This window comes from Odontomachus brunneus, unplaced genomic scaffold, assembly GCF_010583005.1.
Source record: "Odontomachus brunneus isolate Ranch 3 - 2012 unplaced genomic scaffold, Obru_v1 Obru_scaffold_249, whole genome shotgun sequence".
Classification (NCBI taxonomy): domain Eukaryota; kingdom Metazoa; phylum Arthropoda; class Insecta; order Hymenoptera; family Formicidae; genus Odontomachus; species Odontomachus brunneus.
The window spans coordinates 143,928-162,874 of NW_022639699.1; the positions used below are offsets into that span (position 1 = coordinate 143,928).

General features: G+C 38.4%; 1 protein-coding gene across 12 annotated transcripts in view; it reads left to right on the plus strand.

The window, feature by feature from the left end:
- The window catches only part of LOC116852694 (rho guanine nucleotide exchange factor 17), a 105,718-nt gene that overhangs the window by 31,813 nt on the left and 54,958 nt on the right, over positions 1-18,947 (plus strand). For 8 of the 12 annotated variants that reach the window (XM_032833284.1, XM_032833285.1, XM_032833283.1 and 5 more), the window contains 4 exons: positions 2,555-3,095; positions 7,065-7,529; positions 11,024-11,327; positions 12,973-13,273. In XM_032833284.1, the coding sequence (XP_032689175.1) occupies positions 2,555-3,095; positions 7,065-7,529; positions 11,024-11,327; positions 12,973-13,273 (1,611 nt within the window). The remainder of the gene's footprint in view (positions 1-2,554; positions 3,096-7,064; positions 7,530-11,023; positions 11,328-12,972; positions 13,274-18,947) is intronic. The other 4 variants (XM_032833290.1, XM_032833291.1, XM_032833296.1 and 1 more) reach the window with 2 other exon arrangements.

Here is an 18,947-nt window from a genome sequence, read left to right on the forward strand (position 1 = left end):
GAGCCCTTAGAATATTTAATTTGAAACGAGAAACATTTTTATACTTTCTCATTTTCTGACAGCGAATAATCAAGGAAAATAGTCCAAGGTTAATAAATCTCGGATTAGTTTAATCGTTATTTTATGTCACATTTGTTAGTTGCTATTGTAACGTAATAATAGTATTGCTAATGTCATGCCAAGGGAAATTGATTGAGAGTAGTAGTGAAGAGTAGAAGGAGACACACGATATGTGACATTACGGTAAATTAGAATAACAAATATTCCTCGAACCATGTATCCAGAGTATCTAGAAATCTTATCACAACACGCATAATAATGTTTGAAATACTACACACGAGAATTTCACATAAGGATACATCGCGATTGCTGGAGCACTTAGGAATTAATTCGACGCATTCAGTTTTCATTTCGTCAAAAGAAATATTCCATCTTGTCATTCATTCTGAAAAGAATTTTTATGATCTCCACAATTCGCGAGAACTCGCCTTTGTCACAAGAATTCGTTGAACGCGCTGCATTCCACAGTATTCGTAACAATCATTGCAGCTATATAATCTACGTATATACGAATATCTAACGCTAAGTGGCTCATATAGAGATGAAAATAACCCAGTCTATGACGGTAACTTATTCGGAGAAAAAGAGTTCAATCGAATTCACGTGATGAAAAACGAGCTGGGTGTATTTTCGTCGAAAAAAATTCAATTTCTGCTTCTCGTGAACAATATTCGATTTTGAGAGCCGGAAATTCTATTACCTTCAACGAAAACGCGTTCAATTCGTTTATAGCCAGGTTAATTCACTGAACTTTTATTTCCGCGGATATAAAGTGTAGAAGAGCAAGATCAAGATCAAGAACAAGATCGTAACACGTTAAGCTTTCTAAAGCTTCAGTTGCGAATATTGTGGTAGTTTAAACCTATAGATAAAAATAACCTCCAGTCTGACGGTAATTTACTGACGGTAAATTACTATGATAAATTACTCGGTAATTTCGGAAAGCTAGTAAAATGATAATTTAAAAGAAAATTACAAAGAAAAAAAATTGTAGTATAAAGCTCAAAAAAAAATTTAGCCTTCAGAATGAGTAAAATATTTTATTTAACTTATATTTTCTATGTGATATACTGTATAGTAATATACAGTTTAATACTGTATATTAATATACTATATATATAGCATATAGTAATTAGTAAACTAGCTACATAGTAACCAAAAAAAATAATTTAATTTAAAAAAACATTTTAAACTTTTAATCTCTATATCATTGATACCACGAAAACAGTTTCAATCTATATTTTACATACCATCTTACAGGCTTACAGCATTTTCATTTATTACCTCGTTATTTTAGTGATTAGACTATAATATATAATTGTATAATATAATTTCGCCAACAACGTTCGACTCTTATTGACTTTATTTTTCTTTTTATTTTATATTGGATATATCAGAGAGTCTTTAGAATATTTAATTTAAAAACATTTTTATACTTTTTTATTTTCTGTCAATGAATAAGCCTACCATTTTTAGTAGTATTTTAAGGCATGAAAATTTTTATACTCTCGAAAAATTATAAATAGTTTCCTTTCTTTCATCTGGGAGACATTTCAGAGATTATGAGATGTATATTTGATGAGAATATAAGAAGAATATTGTTTCATTTTATTAATGTAGAAAACGTGAATATTTGTGTATGAAGCTATCAAAAACAACGAATTTTGCCAAAATTACCAATAAATTATTATCTTAACGTAATTTTATCGTAAGTAATCGTCATTTTGAATCTGACAGTAATTATACATCTTTAATCCCATATCTCGTATATATGTAGATTCCGTTAAAGTGAACAAAATGTCCTCTATCATTTTTTTCTCGATTTTGTTTAATTAATAATTCAGAAATTTATGTGGTTGTTTATAAAGTGATAGAGGACTTTTTTGTTCAGTTTGGTCTCTACTTTAGAAGCACACGACGACGTCATGTCCCTATCACGAGGGACTCATCTGCCGTATCGCGCGTGACCAATCCTCTCGAATAAATAACTGAAAATCGAACGTGACTGCTTGCAAAATTATGGAGGAAGTTTGTATTGATCTAATCTACATGTATATACACGAAGTATGAGACGCGTAGCGTCAGACATCCTGGATATAAGAGCCGAGTAATGTTTGTTACCCTGATCTATCGTAATGTGTCGCATATCGCGTGTCTCCTTCGTGCCGCTACACCCAATCAATTTCCCTTGGTATGACGTCAGCGATACCATTATTACGTTACAACGGGAACTGACAAACGTGACAGCGTGTTACGCAAATTCCTGTGACCTTTCATTTCTGCTGTGTACATAAATAACAGTACAGCGAGCAAATTAAACTATACTTTAACTCGCTGCCCACATAAAGTTAAATACTCGTTTAAAATTCACCCACTAACGAAGTGGGAGTTGTGTAAATCTCCGAATACGACGCGTTTGTAGTAGGGAGATTCGAATCGATGTCATGGGATGCATCACAGCTACTGCATGACGGTCTTTTCTCGATTCTTTCAGACGGGTTCCGGCTGTGGTCGTTGCGACGGTCGCCCGTCTCATCGCAGCTATACGTACAGCGAAGGTACCCAACATGGCGGTAACAATCAGCAATCTCAGCAACAACAGCAGCAGCAGCAGCAGCAGCAACAACATGAATATCCGAAGACAATTGTCCGCAGTGAGAGTGTCAGTGAAGAGTGTCTCAGTGATCGGTCGGGGAACAACAACGCGTACAGCAGGAAGCCCTGCCACGACTCGAGGAAGTCCTCGAGATCGGGCAGACCTGAGAGAAACAGTGGTGACGTCAGTGACCTCAGGAGCGAGCCGAACGCCAGTGCGGAGGCGGCGAAGCACTTGAGACAGTATAGTGATTCCGTGGTGGACAGTGCTACGAGTGTGGACGATCTGTGCGATAACCTGAACGTCGCTTCCGGCGGCGGCAACGAGGGGGAGGCCCGGGACGCCATCACCAGGCTGGAGCCGCGTGGGTTGCTCGCCTTTCACAGGACCGGCGCGCCCTTCAGGAGCGCCTCCTTCGGCCAAGTGGACTTTAATCAAGGTAAGCTTCCGCGTGTCACGATGGCTGGCTGCGCTTGTTAGGAGGATCTCTCGCAGAGACAGACAGTGAGCGAGAGAGAGAGTCCAGTCTAATTAAGCCCATTACGGCGCGAGATCGATGTGTAGATTGCGCTTACGGTAAGATTTCACTTCATCGTCGAACTAAGCGGAAGGGAATTAGGCACATACGCTCGGGCATAATAAATCGACTTTTAGAACATTTCTTGTAGATTCTCAGTTTGTTCTTTGTCATCGTAAATGGCTGTCTTTCTAGACGTGGATAAATTTCGATGTCAGGATATAATTTTTAGGATAATCATATAACAGAAGCGTGAATCATAAAATTGAGTATTTTATTTCATATTTATTGAAAATATATTTTATCTCCTTTATCCTCTTACAGGGCGGGGCAACAGCTTTGTCCATCTTAAATGCTATTTCCTCAATAGGGAAATAGTACAAAGATTTTTATAAGTTCGAAGGAGATATAATGTAGTGATAACTATTTTTTAAAGTAAGTGGAGGTATATAGAACATTTCAAGGTCACTTAAAATTTTTCAAATAGAATCAGGTGGTTTTCCTAACAATAATCAATTCCTCTAATCACATTCTATGTACAAAAGTACTGAAGTAAAATTATTGAAAAATGAATACTTTCCGAAATATTTTCTATTTTATTTTAGTACCTTTCAGTACGAGATATTAAAACTGATTTTCGACAATCTCATCTCAATACTTTTGTATATGAAATGATGAGAGAAATCGTTCTATGATATTAATTTTTGCACATTGATGCATCAACGAATCTGCAAAATGCAAAAAAATTTTGTTTAAAGTTTACATGCTTTTTTATAACAAATCAATTTCATCCGTCGTTCTACGTACAAAAATATTAAAGTGAGATTATCGAAAAATGAATATTCGACGAGATAATTCATATCTTTTATTGAAATGTTTAGTCTCTGTATTTTTGTATGATTAAAAAAATTGATTTATACTAGAAAAACCATGTGATTCCATTAAAGTTGCTTAAAGTGATCTTAAAAATTCCGAAAAACAGACTTGCAAGAAAAAAAGCACATCAATTTGTAGGCCCTTCTCTCTCTCTGAACCAAAATATTAAAAAAACATTTTCATTTATTTGATAAAAACGGAAATAACTTAATAATGGAGTTATAATTAAATTGTGTTGCTTATCCTGAGTATATATATATATATTTTTTTTATAATAAAACGCAGAATAAATTTTGTTTAAAAATTGTTTTATTCAATTACGCGTTTATTTAGAAATTTAATACTTATTTTATGTTTTGCCAGAATTTATTTATGATATCGCGGATAATATGTTTTCCGTGTGAATCATTGTTCCGTTAAATTTAAACCCGAGCGTAGGAAATTAGGAGAACGCGATTATAGCTTTGTCGTATCTTTTAATGCTGAAATACGATCATGTTGGATCAGCACAGTGGCTATATTAACGTAGGTGATATATTTATGATTTCTGAGATGTCCCCTCCTGAACAGAACGTTCCACGTGGCTCTTCATAAAACATGGCAAACCCGGAACTAAAATAACGTAACGGTGACAGCCTCGCGTTAGATTTCAACCCTGAACTACATACCGCAGTAGTTTCAGTTGCATAATGGGAGACTAGAAATAAGAAAGGTGTTAAGTGCATCTTTCAACGAGCTTCGTATTTCTAATGACAGTTCCAGTAATAAAGCATCTGGCGCCCTTGGCCTATATGCGCATTGCTAAGACCGCACCGTAAAAATGCACTCGTCTGATAAAGGAAAAACTCGTATGTTTGCAATAATTAGGGACTTCATCAGACTTTTTGTTTTGACAAAATAAAGAAAACTGAAACAAACAGCACTCACATGAGCTTGTCAATAATGTATTATTCGAAAAATACGTATGTTTGAATCACTAGAAGATTTTACCTTCAACAGTGCCAAGGGATTTTGCGATAAGAGGTATATTGTGAGAATATTTTCGCTAGAAGAAATAATATTTTCGCTAGAAGGAATAACATTTTCGCTAGTAAAATATTATTAGTCTTATAACGAGATATAAAAGATGATAGTATTCTCCCCGTGACGACATCGAAAGCGCGAAAAAGCGATGCCTCGTTGGCAAGCCGGAAGCACTTCACGCTTCCACGGCAACAAATCTTTCGAGACACCTTTTACGCCCGAAATGCGGGAACGGATAACCAGGTGCTCCTGAAATATCGTCGCCAGGATTTCCGCGCTCGCCCAAGTCACTTCTTCCCGCGACCGAGATTGGAAGCCAAATCCATTTACCTGACGGCTGTGTTTATCATGTGCAGAGATTAAATAAATTTTATCGAATATTTAACGGCATGTATCACGCGATATTCAGATTTCCACAGCTTTTTGTGGTCCAAATTATTTTGAAATTCGTCATTGGTCGTCTCGACCAAGAAGTTGCATAAACCGTCGAATGATTGAAGCTCTACTGAATTTATGCAGTTTACTAGTTGTTGAGAGAAAATCGAGAGAGAGAAAGAGAGAGAGAAAGGGAGAGAGAGAGAGAGAGAGAGAGAAATATGAGAAAGAAATATTTTCCATTTTCTACGTAAGAAACGTAACATTACGATCTGATTCAGTAATTAAAATGAGTATGATTTTAACCAGTTCATATTTCCACTCTGTAAATAGACAAAAATGCTTGTGTGTGGAAAGGAAGCGCTATAATTAATTCAAGTAAAATTTCTCGTCGCGCGGCACCAAAAACATTAAAAATAAAATTTAGAAATTGTCTCTCTCTCTCTCTCTCTCTCTCTCTCTCTTTCTCTCTTTCTCTGTCTTTATTATTGCTGTTTAATTGCGCGAAAAGTAGTTTTGTCGTACATCTTAATCGGTCACAGCACGTTCTCCGGAACTTCGCCAACGAGGTGCGCGCTGTTTCGCGTCTTCGAGATCTCCACTCGTCTCGCACGGTCTGTTTGTTATTATTGGAATGGTCCACCTCCTCGGCCTAAGAGCGCTGCCAAACTTACGTGACACTCGAGGAGGTAATTAGGACTTCCTCCGCTTCTCTCTCATCCCGCCGTACGTCTAGTCTTCCCTCGCGACCGCAAGACGGCCTCACTGTTGCACTCTCGGTGCAAGAGTACTCGAGTTATTATTAAAAACGGTTGCGCGCGCGTAATACGCCTCTGGAATACGTCAGTTGGGGATGTCTACGGGAACCACTCGAATTTGCATGGAAATCAATCTTTCCATGATGTCGCAATCAGCAGTGATTATGTTTAACACGCCCCAGCCAGGAAAATGCTGACTGTCTGCCTTATATTTCGTTATTTGCTCCTACAATATTTTAGTTTATATAGTTTCTGCTGAAAACAATTTATGTTGCCCTCGGCATTATATTTTTAATTGAATATAAAAGCTTAACTATTAAAAGTCGTCATAATATAAAATGATATTGTATACAAAGTGTGATATTGTGTACAGAACAACTTTCAAAGCTCTCGTGAAGACATAGTATGAATTAAAGTGAACATAAAAGTCTCATATTATTTTGCGATATTCGCAATCTCGTTATATACAAGTTTAGACATTTTTTTTATACATTTTTTTATTCTTTGACGTATTATTTATCTTTGTATGATATTAAATCAATCTAAAAGTTGGATTCGATTTTTATGTCAAATTTGACTCAAGAATTATCGTCGAAGGAAGCAGAAAACCAAACTTTTTAACTGACCTCATATATCGTGTTTCCAAATGTTAAGAGCTTCGTAGGAATTAACGAGAAAGAGATACGCTAATTATTTATTACTCTAACGGCTAATGGCAGCTGTAATTACTTTCATGTCAATATTAATATATTGCTTCTGAGTACACGTGACTCCGAGAACTGTCGATCGGAAGAAGACCTTAGAATAATTTTAGAACAGAAAAGTACAATCTCACTAACCGCTGATGAATCTCTGCAAGATGCAGATTTTACTTTCAGCGCGAATTCGCACTTTCCTCTTCCAGCGAATCGACAGAAGAGCCAGCCGATCGCGACATCCAATCGCACCGAGTCCAAAGACGTGCGTGCGAGCACGTTGCCCCGTCGTCGCGGGGACGCGACGCCAGGCGGCACGACACCGCACAACAGTCCCAATCGACAGAGCCCGAGGACGTCGACGCCCAGCGTCGACAGCGCCGTCGGCTCGGCCGAGGGTCTTGGCGTACCTCAGCAGGGCAATCTCGAGGAGATTCGACCCAGGAGCGATGGCTCCGACAGCCTGGCGACTTCCAGCGCACTCACCAGCCCGGAACCGCTGGTGCCGGAGACGAACGAGCCCAGGGTCGACCTGGTGCAGTCGGACGCGCCGGTCGTCGAAGTGGTCAGCCACGAATCGGTCTACCCTTTGGTCGAGAGCAACACTGTCGAGGAGACTGTCCAGAAAGGTTAGATCTCCCACGCCATTTTCTCCACTAGAACTGCAAGCACTTTCAATTCGAGTAGTCGTGGGTGGAATGTGTTTTCCCGCCGCTTTTACGAGATCTTTATTTCATTTTCGTTATTTGCAACAAGAATGTGATCCTTCTCGAGTCGATGACTGCGCGCTCAGTTCTTTTGACGCTGCATTGAGTAATTCAGATTTAATTTATTTCATTATTACATCTTTTCTCTCTTGACTCACCCCCTCATTTCTCCTTAACTTTGTTAAAGAGGTTGCAAGATCAGTGTTGTATTTCCAGTGAAACGTCGTTTGTCGTGCAAAATTATGTTTCCATGCATTTTCATGCATTTTCATGCATTTTCATGCATTTTCATGCATTCATTTTGTTGTCTAATAAATGTTAATTTGAGACAAAGTTAAATACATAAGGTGTATTCCACATCAATCGCCAAATATAAAACAGCAGATAGTAGAAGTCAGACCGAGACGAAAAGTCCTTTGTCACTTTTTAATACAAGCAATAATTAACGATTTATTAATTAATTAAGTTTCACGTTTAGCTCGCTCTAGTTAGCGGAATGCAAATTTTGCCGCGCACTGAAAAAAATGTGAATTCCTGTCTCTTAAACCAACTTTGCTATTCTGATTAGTGGGCAGAGCAGCTCGCTAATCAGAATATCGAAGTTAACCTAACAAGCGAAAATTCGCATTTTTTCGGTGTGTACTACTATTCGCCAATCAAGGCGCGTTAAGAATCAAACTTAATTACTTAATAACTCGTTAACTATTGCTCGTGTTAAAAAATGGCAAAGGACTTTTCGTTTTGGTTTAATTTCTACTATTCTTGTTTAACTTCTGTTATTTATATTTGGCGGTTGTTTGGGATACCCTATATATATACAATATTATAAATACCAAAGGCGCAGATAATAGAAAGAGGTGTATAAGTGCTGAAATATGCGTATGTATTTCGAGTATTAATATAAATTATGAAGTCTCTTTCTATCACTGTGTGAATTTTGTAAACAAAACGGTCAACAATTCTGAAACTTATATACAATGTCAGTATATTAGTATTTAATATCATAGACGTTTTTCATTAAAATCTTAATTTTAAAGAGAAGGAGAGAGAGAGAGAGAGAGAGAGAGAGAGAGAGATTTTAAGAAATTAGAAATAGAAGTTAAGAATACTATACCAATTCCAAGGTACACACGTATAAAAAATGTCAACTTTAACAAATATTTCAGCTCTCGAATTGTCAATCTTTTTCTAATTGCATGAGCAGTTAGGCGTAACATTTTAATTTATATGTAACGCAGGTCTCAATGAATTCTTAACAAATTCACTTTGCCTTACAACTTCCTTAAATCTTATCGTAATTTTATTCATTGTATTACGTGACATCGATTTCTATTGTTTCACGGCGGACTCGTTCTAATAAAAAGAATCACGTGACATACACACACACACACACACACACACACACACACACACACGTGACATGATAGCTCTTAGGAGCGTAATCTCGCAGAAAAAAAAAACAGCTGCGGCCGTGCGGCGGTGCGGAATCCTGAAGCAGTTAGAGAGCAAAGTTTCCGCTCGACCCGTAGTAGTGGATCGATTGTGCGAAAGGTATCCCGGCAGGATATAAAACGGAAATACACTCGCGTGGGAGTCCGCGTGCGCGCGAGCGGGCAAGATCTGTTTGCTCGAATTTCGCGCGGCGTTGCTCATCGCGAGATGGAAACAACGGCCGGGGCAACGAAGAAGGCGAAGAAAACGGTGTGTGCTCTCGGCGGTGTGCGATTGTCGTCATCGCTTGAGAAATGCGCGTCGGTTCATCATTTATTGTGAATAGCGGCGGCCCTCCAGCCGCGTGAGAGAGCGGCAACGCGTGAAGTCATCAATGAAGATGGCTATAACTCAATGACGCTCAAACGTCTATATATATGTGTATATATTTCCACCCTGGCACCCACCGTTCTGAAAATAGTGGCGCGCAAAATAACATGGAACTTGCGTGCACCTTTGTACCCGTGCGCGCTCCTGTCGATGCACCGAAAATAGTCCTCCCGCTTCCTCCCTCTCCCTCTCATTCTCTTTCTCTGTCTCTCCCTCCCCCCCGTCTCTCTCTTTCCCTCTCTCTTTCTCTTTTTCTCTCTCTCTCTCTCTCTCTCTCGCGCGCGCGCTTTTTCTCTCTCACGCCAACCCTCGCATCGTTCCTCGTCCATCGTCCAACATCGAGAAGTACATGGGCGTCTATTTGATTCGATTCCGCGTTAATAAACTCGGTTCTCCGTTCTGAGTTCGATCGGACCCGCGTCGATAAATTCGCGTGAATCCATCTCATTCGAGCCAATCCGAATCCAGTGGACGAGACACTCTCTGGAGAGAGCGAGTTTGGAATCAAATTACCATTACCATTAATGCGGTCTCTTTCGACTCTCTCGAGACTTCGGAAAAATATTGCGCAAACTTGAAATTATTTTGTAGTGACAAAACAGCACAAATAATGCAAAACGTTGAGGTGGATCTGCGACTTTAGTTTGAAGTTTCGCAGGGCAAATGAAAGAGAAAGATTACAAATTATATAGATATAATATTATATAGATATAATATTAAATTTTGGAGCCAAATTGTGACTGACAAGTTGTCGGTCTCTTGACAGGAGCCGGGAAATGCGCGTCCATGAAAACACGTCCGCCTTGAAACAATTATATTTTCGGGAGGACGAAATCATTCTGCAACATCCAACAAACTATCTTTTGTTCATTTCAATTCATTGAGATAGTTATGTCGCTAGATGCTGTATTTTCAGTGGCGCGTATCAATAGAGCCACTCATAAATTTACTATTTATCAAAGAAAATTACGTTTTTGTACTATAATTTTACTATCTAATATCACTGATAATTTGAAATGAAATTGAGAAAGAGAGATATATATATATATATACATGATTACAAAAACAATAATATTCTTTTTTATTTTCTGATAAGTGCTTTATTTATGCATCAATTTATGCATTAGAAATGTATAGATAAAAAAGAAATATTTAAATATATGTATTTGTGTATGTATTTCGTGTATTACTATAAATTACGGACTTTTCATTATTATATTTTGGAAACAAAATGATCAATGATTCTAAAATTTTTGTATAACATCTGTATATTAGCTATTGATATCATAGTATTTCTCGTCAAGATCTTACATGTTGTTCAGAAGATACTAAAAATAGAAACTGAAAATAGCACGCTAGTCTCAAGGAACTCGTATAAAGAATGTCAACTTTGATTGCAAATATCTCAGTTCTCGAATGGTCTATCTTTCTCTAATTGCGCGAGCAGTTGGATAATATTTCATTGCATATGTAGTGCAAGTTTCACCAAATTCTCACGAAACTCGCCTCTCATGTGATGCAACTGCCTTAAATATAACATTAAGACAAACGAGGCACGGGTAAGAAAACGATGAGAGCGCGAAAATGCTTTTTAGAGACCAGGATAGAGCCGCACGAGGTGATCATCACGCCACCCCCGGAGGAGCCACGCTTGAGTCAAGCGAGCGAGGGCAGCGAGGCGCTGAGCGAGACACCTTCGGAGGCGTCCTCGCCTTCCGGCAAATCGAGACGATACCGGGGCGACACTAGCAAGAGGAGGAAGGGCGTGTACATAACTCAATGGCCGGAGCCCTTGGACGCGGACAGAAACAAGCTGTCGGCTCAGAGCAGCGAGGAAAGAGACGAGCCACCTGCGACGCCCAGCGACCTGTCCGACTGCGAGGGCCACACGCCTCGAAGGTAACCGGAGAACCTACCCGTCGAAATAGAACGGAAGTGCGTTTGATACGGAGTCGCGTGGCTTCAATGCGCTTCTTCTTCACCTGAACCCTTTCTTATAATAATATCTCCGGCGAAGTGATTATCACATTAACTCTATTGACTCTTAATTCAATTTCTTTATGCGAATTTTTATTATTAACTGTACGTGTCTCAATGTCTTAAACTCTAAGAATCATTTCTCCTATATTCAGACCTTTACACCTCTCTCCGCCCCAAAGTGGCATTCTTACTTTAAAATACTCTGCATTGACTTCTTTAATAACCTCTTCATGTTTTAAAATAATTGCACAATTTCCCCCAGAGAAAGTTTTCTTTTTTTTTAATAAGCATATCTACATTTATTTACTCTTTATTGCCATTTTTTTTAAAGAATTTTAAATAAAATATAAAATATATCTAGTTTATATATTATATTTATATTTATATATAATATTTGCTATGAGTTAACAAAGATATAATAGTATAAATAAATCAAAAGAAGTTTCAATGTTTAAATCAAAAGAAGTTCTACCATGAAACTTTTCCGAGCATACCTCTTAAGCCCGAAAATGATATATTTACTTCTAAAATATTCTACATTAAGTTAAGAGCCTTTGATTTACTAAACGCGTTGACTTGTTAATGAGATAGTTTCTTCGCCGATAGTGACTGATTAATTTCAAACAAAATGTAGAGGAGACCGTGTCTTTTACCTAAAAATTATATCTAGGGGAGATCGAAGTTAGATGCCCTGTATTTTAGAATTTTGAAGTTACAACTTCTCAGGCAACTAATTGTTGTGACTGACAAGGCAATGATAGAGGCAACCTTCTTCTATATATTAATGCCCGCCACAACCCTGTTAAACGTATATTTTGTTTCGTAATAATCAAAATACGAACATGCAGCAACATAACCATCTTGCTTTGGTACCGGGTTCAGTAGCGCAGAGTAAAAAAAGGTCACGTATAAAATATGTATCCTGATTAATGGTTCCAGAGTCTCTGCGAGAGATTTTCACAGCCCTTCTGCCGGCTCTTAATTATGGACCAACTTTATTTCAATCGCCCACCCAAACTTTATTCCAATCATTTTATGAATGAAAATTGTATTTATTACTAGAAATAATATATCATATACTTGCAAGAAATTTTATTTTAGTTAGTAATACATCTCTTAATTTTATTTAATCACAATGGAGAATATTAATAAAACATTTCGAGAGAAGCTCGAAAATTTACTTTGCTATTACCAAATCAGTTTTTTTCTATTTCTTAATTGCAATATTATTCCGATTTTAATGAAAATCAGGTATTTATGTTCTCAAAGGACTATTTCGCGATTTTATGCCCACTTTTTCTCTTAGGATAAATACTAAAAAATAGCACATGAACAATGCTTCTAGGACTATATGGCTCCGGTCTCCCCTATACAAAAATGTGCACAATATTCAAAAATATTTCATAATTTTTTTTAATCAATATGTAAAAAGTGTGACAACCATATCCGGTGCGTTCTCCTCTTGCCCGATAAATTAGACCGATTTCAGCTCGTGATTTGTGTATCATTAATTTTGTGATTATTTACCGTCGAGTCAACATGATTCTTTGGTTTCACTGTTAAGGTACAGCAAGAGACCTCTGCGCGGACCCTACGGGCAGATGCTGGAGGCCGAGATGGCGAAGCCGCGCACCACCGACATCGCGCTCGAGGAAGGCCTTCGCCCTCGCAGGAAGATCTCCGCGAATCTCTCGTACAACGCGAGCAGCAACAACAGCGGCTCCGAGCCGCCCACGCCCTGCCACCATCGGACGACCTCCAGCCCGACGAAACTCGAGGGACTTCCGGGGCCGAGTCCCGAGCTGCTCGCGGAGCTGCTGAGAGGATCCTCGGAGAGGGTGGCTCGCGCACCGGCGCATCGAAACGTGAGTCAGATTATCTCGCTTCGATATAAATTGCCGGCTACAATGCTCGGCTACGTTTCGCCCGTTTTTCGCGATACCGCGGAGATAAGGTGGCGAGGGAGGCTCGTAAAGTAACGTCCGCGCGGTTCGTGCGGCTCGCATTCGTTATCGAGACGTTTGATGCATGCACTCGCCTTGATTAACCCGACGAGCGATTTCTCCGGAGTACTTGGACGCTCTTGCTCTTGCCCTCTTCTTCTTCCTCACGTCCGTTAAGAATCACGCGAGATCGTCGCGTTTCATTAGGATTCCAATCGGACGCGACCAAGAGGCCGTCGTACGCGCTCTAAATCCGCAATGGAGTTCCTATTTTGAGCTTTTGATGAAGATACGCTGACCTCGTGAGACTTCGATAGTAAACACCTTTGATCGTTCCCGATAGCAGTTAAGGAAGTCCACGCGTATGATTATTGTTTATTTATTGAACATCTTTATAACTCGCGTTCCACGAAAGAGGAGATTTTATTTGGGTCTTTTGGTCACATTTGTGACTAATTCTCGATATATGCGAGAGAGAAAGAGAGAGAGAGAGAGAGAGGGGGGGGAGGAAGAGAGGGAGGCAGGGACAGAGATAATCTTCTCATTAAACGAATAAATCTCGGCATGAGACGGCCACATTTCGCGCTAAATGTGCTGCGTGAACACGCGCCAAAGAATTTTGACTCCGTTTCTTGCCCGAGTCGGACGGGTTTCGTTCCTCCTGAGATACAAAGAAGCTGATCACTCTTATCTCCTCGTATCTCTAGCTCGACTGTATCGGCTGTAACATCTCTGGCCGTGCCATCATGAGGAGGAAACGCCGGTGAAGCGAAATCGAGTCCGCGAGTACGAAACGAATGGCCGAGAGCTCGCGCGCGTTCGTTCGACTCCAGTGCCGAAAACATAATCTAATAATAATGTACGGCCATATTTCTCGGATGAGTCCGTGCCTTGGCCAGTGCACTCGAGATTGGTATAGCGTCCCTACGATTCTGGCACAGCGGGGGCGTGTACGTGGATATTCCTGGCGGGTTAGGCGTACCTGGGGACCGGTCTTCGACGTCGACACGATGGTTCGCGTGCCGCGGTCGTCTTGACGCAACCTTCGCGACCTTGCGCGGCGTGTGCGCTTATCGTTCGACAAAAGCGGGGACGCGATCTATGCGATTCTCACGCGGAGCTTCGTGACAAATCTGGTTCTATCCGCGAGGATAAATGAGAACCTACGAAGAAAATGATTCGATTGACCGTTCATCTCGACGAGAACTTACGACAGAAAGTTTCGAAAAAAAAAATCACACGAACTGTTTCTTTCAGTATTAACCCTCACATAGCACACATGTTTTGGACATCGTGATCTGGCACACTAGGGTCGTTTTCGTCCTTGCTTATTTACATTTCGTAAAAGCGCTAATAGAAAAGATCTACAAAAATTTACACGGAAAAAAAGAATAGTTGTGTCAACCAGAAAAATAGTAAAATATAGCATAGCTTTTCTTTCTGGCTTTAAGAGTTAATTCTTGGTTACGCTGTCCTATTGATTCGCTGACCTATCGATTCGCTGACCTATCGATTCGCTGACCTATTCAAAAATGCATTTTTTTCAGGCAACGAATCGCTATGCTAATGTATCAAGTTGCATAAGTTAACGTAACAAAGAATCAGTTACTGAAGCTAGAAATAAAAGCTATCGTTTTTCTTGTGATAACACCCATTGTTTTTTGCATATAAATATACTTCCACACACAAGTCTATAAAATAGAATTATGCGCAGCAATGGTATTAAACATTCACTTAAGTATTATGTTTTATTGCAAATATGAAGAGAAGTATGTACATATAAAAAATTTTTCTAAAAATGAGTTTAAGAGTTTAATTAGAACACTCTACGATTTTTTGTCAATATTTGAGCCTTTAAATCGAAAAATGTTATATATTTTAATTTATTAAAAGGTTTAATTATTTGAGCATACGAAAATACATTATTTTTTCACTTAAAAGGAAAATAAAATCATTAATAATTTCAAGTTTGCGTGGTGTATTAATCTATTACATATAATGCGGATTTTATTAAAACTTTATTTTACGATTTTACGTAAAATTTTTCTAATATATTATATTTAATGTGAAGAACCGAAATATATATATAATGAAAAGTCATTTTTATTTTTATTGTGTATCTTTATTTTACACTTTGATATCTTAATCTGACACATTAAAATTAAAAAGCCTGTAGCAATCTCGCTTCTTTGTTATTTGACACGCAATTAAAAGAGTTCAATAGACTTACTCCTACCAATTATAACCTTTTTAACACAAGAGCGGGAAATGTCTTCATTCCACTGATTTGCAGTTAATTCAAAATCAGAGTCAATGAATAACTCTAGTATGTCAGATTAGGATTAAATATATCAGCAAAGTTTAATCTCACGGTTGTCCATTTAATTTTATCGCTTCTTAATTTTAATTTTAATCGCCAGCTTAATTTTTAATCGTTAGGTTTAGTATTTTTAGTATTTTAGTACTTTCAATAAGTGTATTTTGCATTTTATATAAACATAAACACGCGTGTATTTGTTTCCCATGCAAGAGAAAATGCCCTTGAAGATATTTCTGGCAACTCGGAAGTTAAGGAAACACGTTTGAATTGAGACTGAAAATAACGCAACAATAACACCGCGGAGAGTCATGCATTTAAAATATTTATCGAGTTGCTAGTAAATTTCAATTTATGAGCGGATTTTGCTGGTCACACAGATCGATCAGCGCGCATGCATTGGAATGATTAAAATATCTGGGATGACCTCGATTCATCCGCATTGAAACAAGGAAAAAAGAAAATTTCAACGGCAGATCGGAATAAATATCTACATATGACGTTTCTCACGACTGTATTCTATTATTTCCGACGGCGTGATTCGACGTGATTTTTGTGTTGTTCACTTCGTACAGTCAGATACTCAAATGTTGCAGCACTTTTTCTTAATGAGCTTCCAACGCATGCTGTATCTAACAGGAAAATTAGTTTCAAGTGATTCCTAGGAAGTATATTTTTTCAATTGGACACGGGACAACGTTGCAAAACTTGTCGAGGAAAAGTGTGGCAAACTTTAATCGTTTAAGAGATTCAGCAGTGGAATTTTATTACGCAATTCCGATGGCGCTTATGCAACATGCGTGTCCTCTATCCGCCACTGTTTGTCATCTGGAAAGAACAACAAAGAGCCGCGGGTGCGATAGGCCCGTTTTATCCACGAGTCCTTGGGGCTGCCGCAAATATATCACTTAAAGATGTCGCCATAAGTTGGTCACGTTCTCCGCTCGCGCCTATTAGGAGCCAGACGGATTCTCACGGCGATCGAAAGTTTCAGTCGTGATCACGGAATATCGCGCGTGAAATGTTAAAACGAGTTGAGTGTTATTAACGGCGAAGCTCGGGGTTCATCCCGGCATTTTAACGTTACTCGCTAAACCTAACGCGTGAGAACCTCCGTGAGAGAGACTCCGTGAGAAGTCGGCGGAAAATACCAAAACCTCCACGTGTCGATACTTTATTCATCTTACTTATTTCTTTATTTTGTCATACTTGATTTATTTACCTTTACTTAACACACTTAAATTTTAATTTTAATTAAATTTTAATTTAACTTAATTTAAATTTAAAATAGTTACCTTTACTTGATTCAAATTTACTTTATTCACTGTTATTATTACATACATTGACCTACTTTTACTTGAGTTTTCTTATATTTTATATTTTTCAATATAATTGAAAGATATCAATTATATCAAATATGTCAATATAATAAAATATTTCATATTTTATTTATTTCATTTAACATTTTTCTTACAAACATGCTGAAACTCACGTGTTTTATATACGATATTTTGTTCATATTTTATTTATTTGTTTATTTTGTCGTGTATTCACAGCTTACTTGGTTTATTTTTATTTACCTTTATTTGTGTCTGTGTGTGTGTGTGTGTGTGTGTGTGTGTGTGTGTTTACTACTACATATTAACATATTTTTATTTTCCTCTCGCGTATATTTTATATTTTATTTATTTTACATACTATTTTTCTCACAAACACATTGAAACCTATATCGAAAATAGGTTCATTTTATTTATTTGTTTATTTTGCTATATTTGACTCAGCTTACTTGACTTATTTTTATTTACAATTATTTATATACTTATTGTTATTGAAAAAATGTTTAAAAAATGTTATTTAAAAAAAATCGCTTACACATAAGAAGTCACGATGCACAACGCAAAGCCCCTTGAATAAATAATTTCGTTACGTGCACTCCGCAGCACATAGAAGGTAAATTCGCGAATATGCGTCATCGCAATAACGATAAATGCACTTCTTAGAATATTCTTCGAAACTTTGCATCCAGATTTTTAAAGAACATTATAAGGCTCAATGTATTTTCAGTATTTTCAGTAGCGCATCAAAGAAAGCACTCATAAACGTATTATTTATTGAACAAAAGTTACATTTCTATATATTTATTTCGATAATTAAAGATCTAAATAATAGATCTTAATTTGAGACAAAGTTGAGATATTACAAATATAACAATATTACAAGATATGAAAAATATTATTTTGGCTGCATATATTAAATCTTTAATATCATGGTAAATTTTCATTAAAATCATGCATGTAGTTTAAAAGATATTAAAAATAGAAATAGAAGTTATATAAATAGCATACTAACTTCAAGGAAGACGTATAAAAGTATCTATTTTAGGAGCGAATATCTCAACTGTCGGATGATCAATCTTCTCCTGATGACACAAGTAATTAGATAACATTTCACCGTGTACGTAGCGCGGAGTTTCAATAAATTCTTGACGAACTCATTTCGCCTCACGATCTCTTTAAAGCACGTAAGGTACATCATCTCTGTACAAAAGGTCGGTTGGGATCCAGTTTCGCGAACGAAGATTAACGGGGCTTTTCGAGGAATTTATATCGCGAAATTTACAACGCAACGCGCACATGCGGCGGAAATTAGTCACAGCGGAAGAAAGCAAAGTTGCATCGCTGAGAGAAAGCAGAATTGTTTATGACGCGAGGCGAAATACATTTATGGCGATACCTCGGTGTGTGCCGCTCACGGTCGTTGTGGCAAGAGAAGAGAGAGAGAGAGAGAGAGAGAGAGAGAGAGAGAGGGGAGGGAGAGAAGGAGGAAGAGAAAGAGACATATCTGCAAATTTGGTCAAAGCCGTGTTTTTACGCACGAGCGATGCAATCAAGAGGTGCGCGCCAAGCTGCATTGCAGTAGCAGCAGCAACACACAGCAGTCGTACATTTGTACGCAGCCGCGTTTTCACCGGAGAGTAAGCGAACTATTTCCTCCGTGGATGTGCGAGAGACCCTCCGTCGACGTCATGTTTACCGCTGACGTCACGACGCCCAGGCGTCGTGCATTTTGCGTTCCATTCATGAAATTCTCGTCGAGCGTCGTGAATGACGTAATACCGAACTCCTACTACCGCGCGGCAGAGCTCGCGAAAGCTCGTCATTGAATGCCCCCGTGGAAAGCTCTTCATTTTTTATTATTGCCGCCTGATTTTACCATCTCGCCACGTGTACGCGATGTTTCCGCACGCGCTCGTCTCCTCCCCCCCCCCCCCCCCCCCCC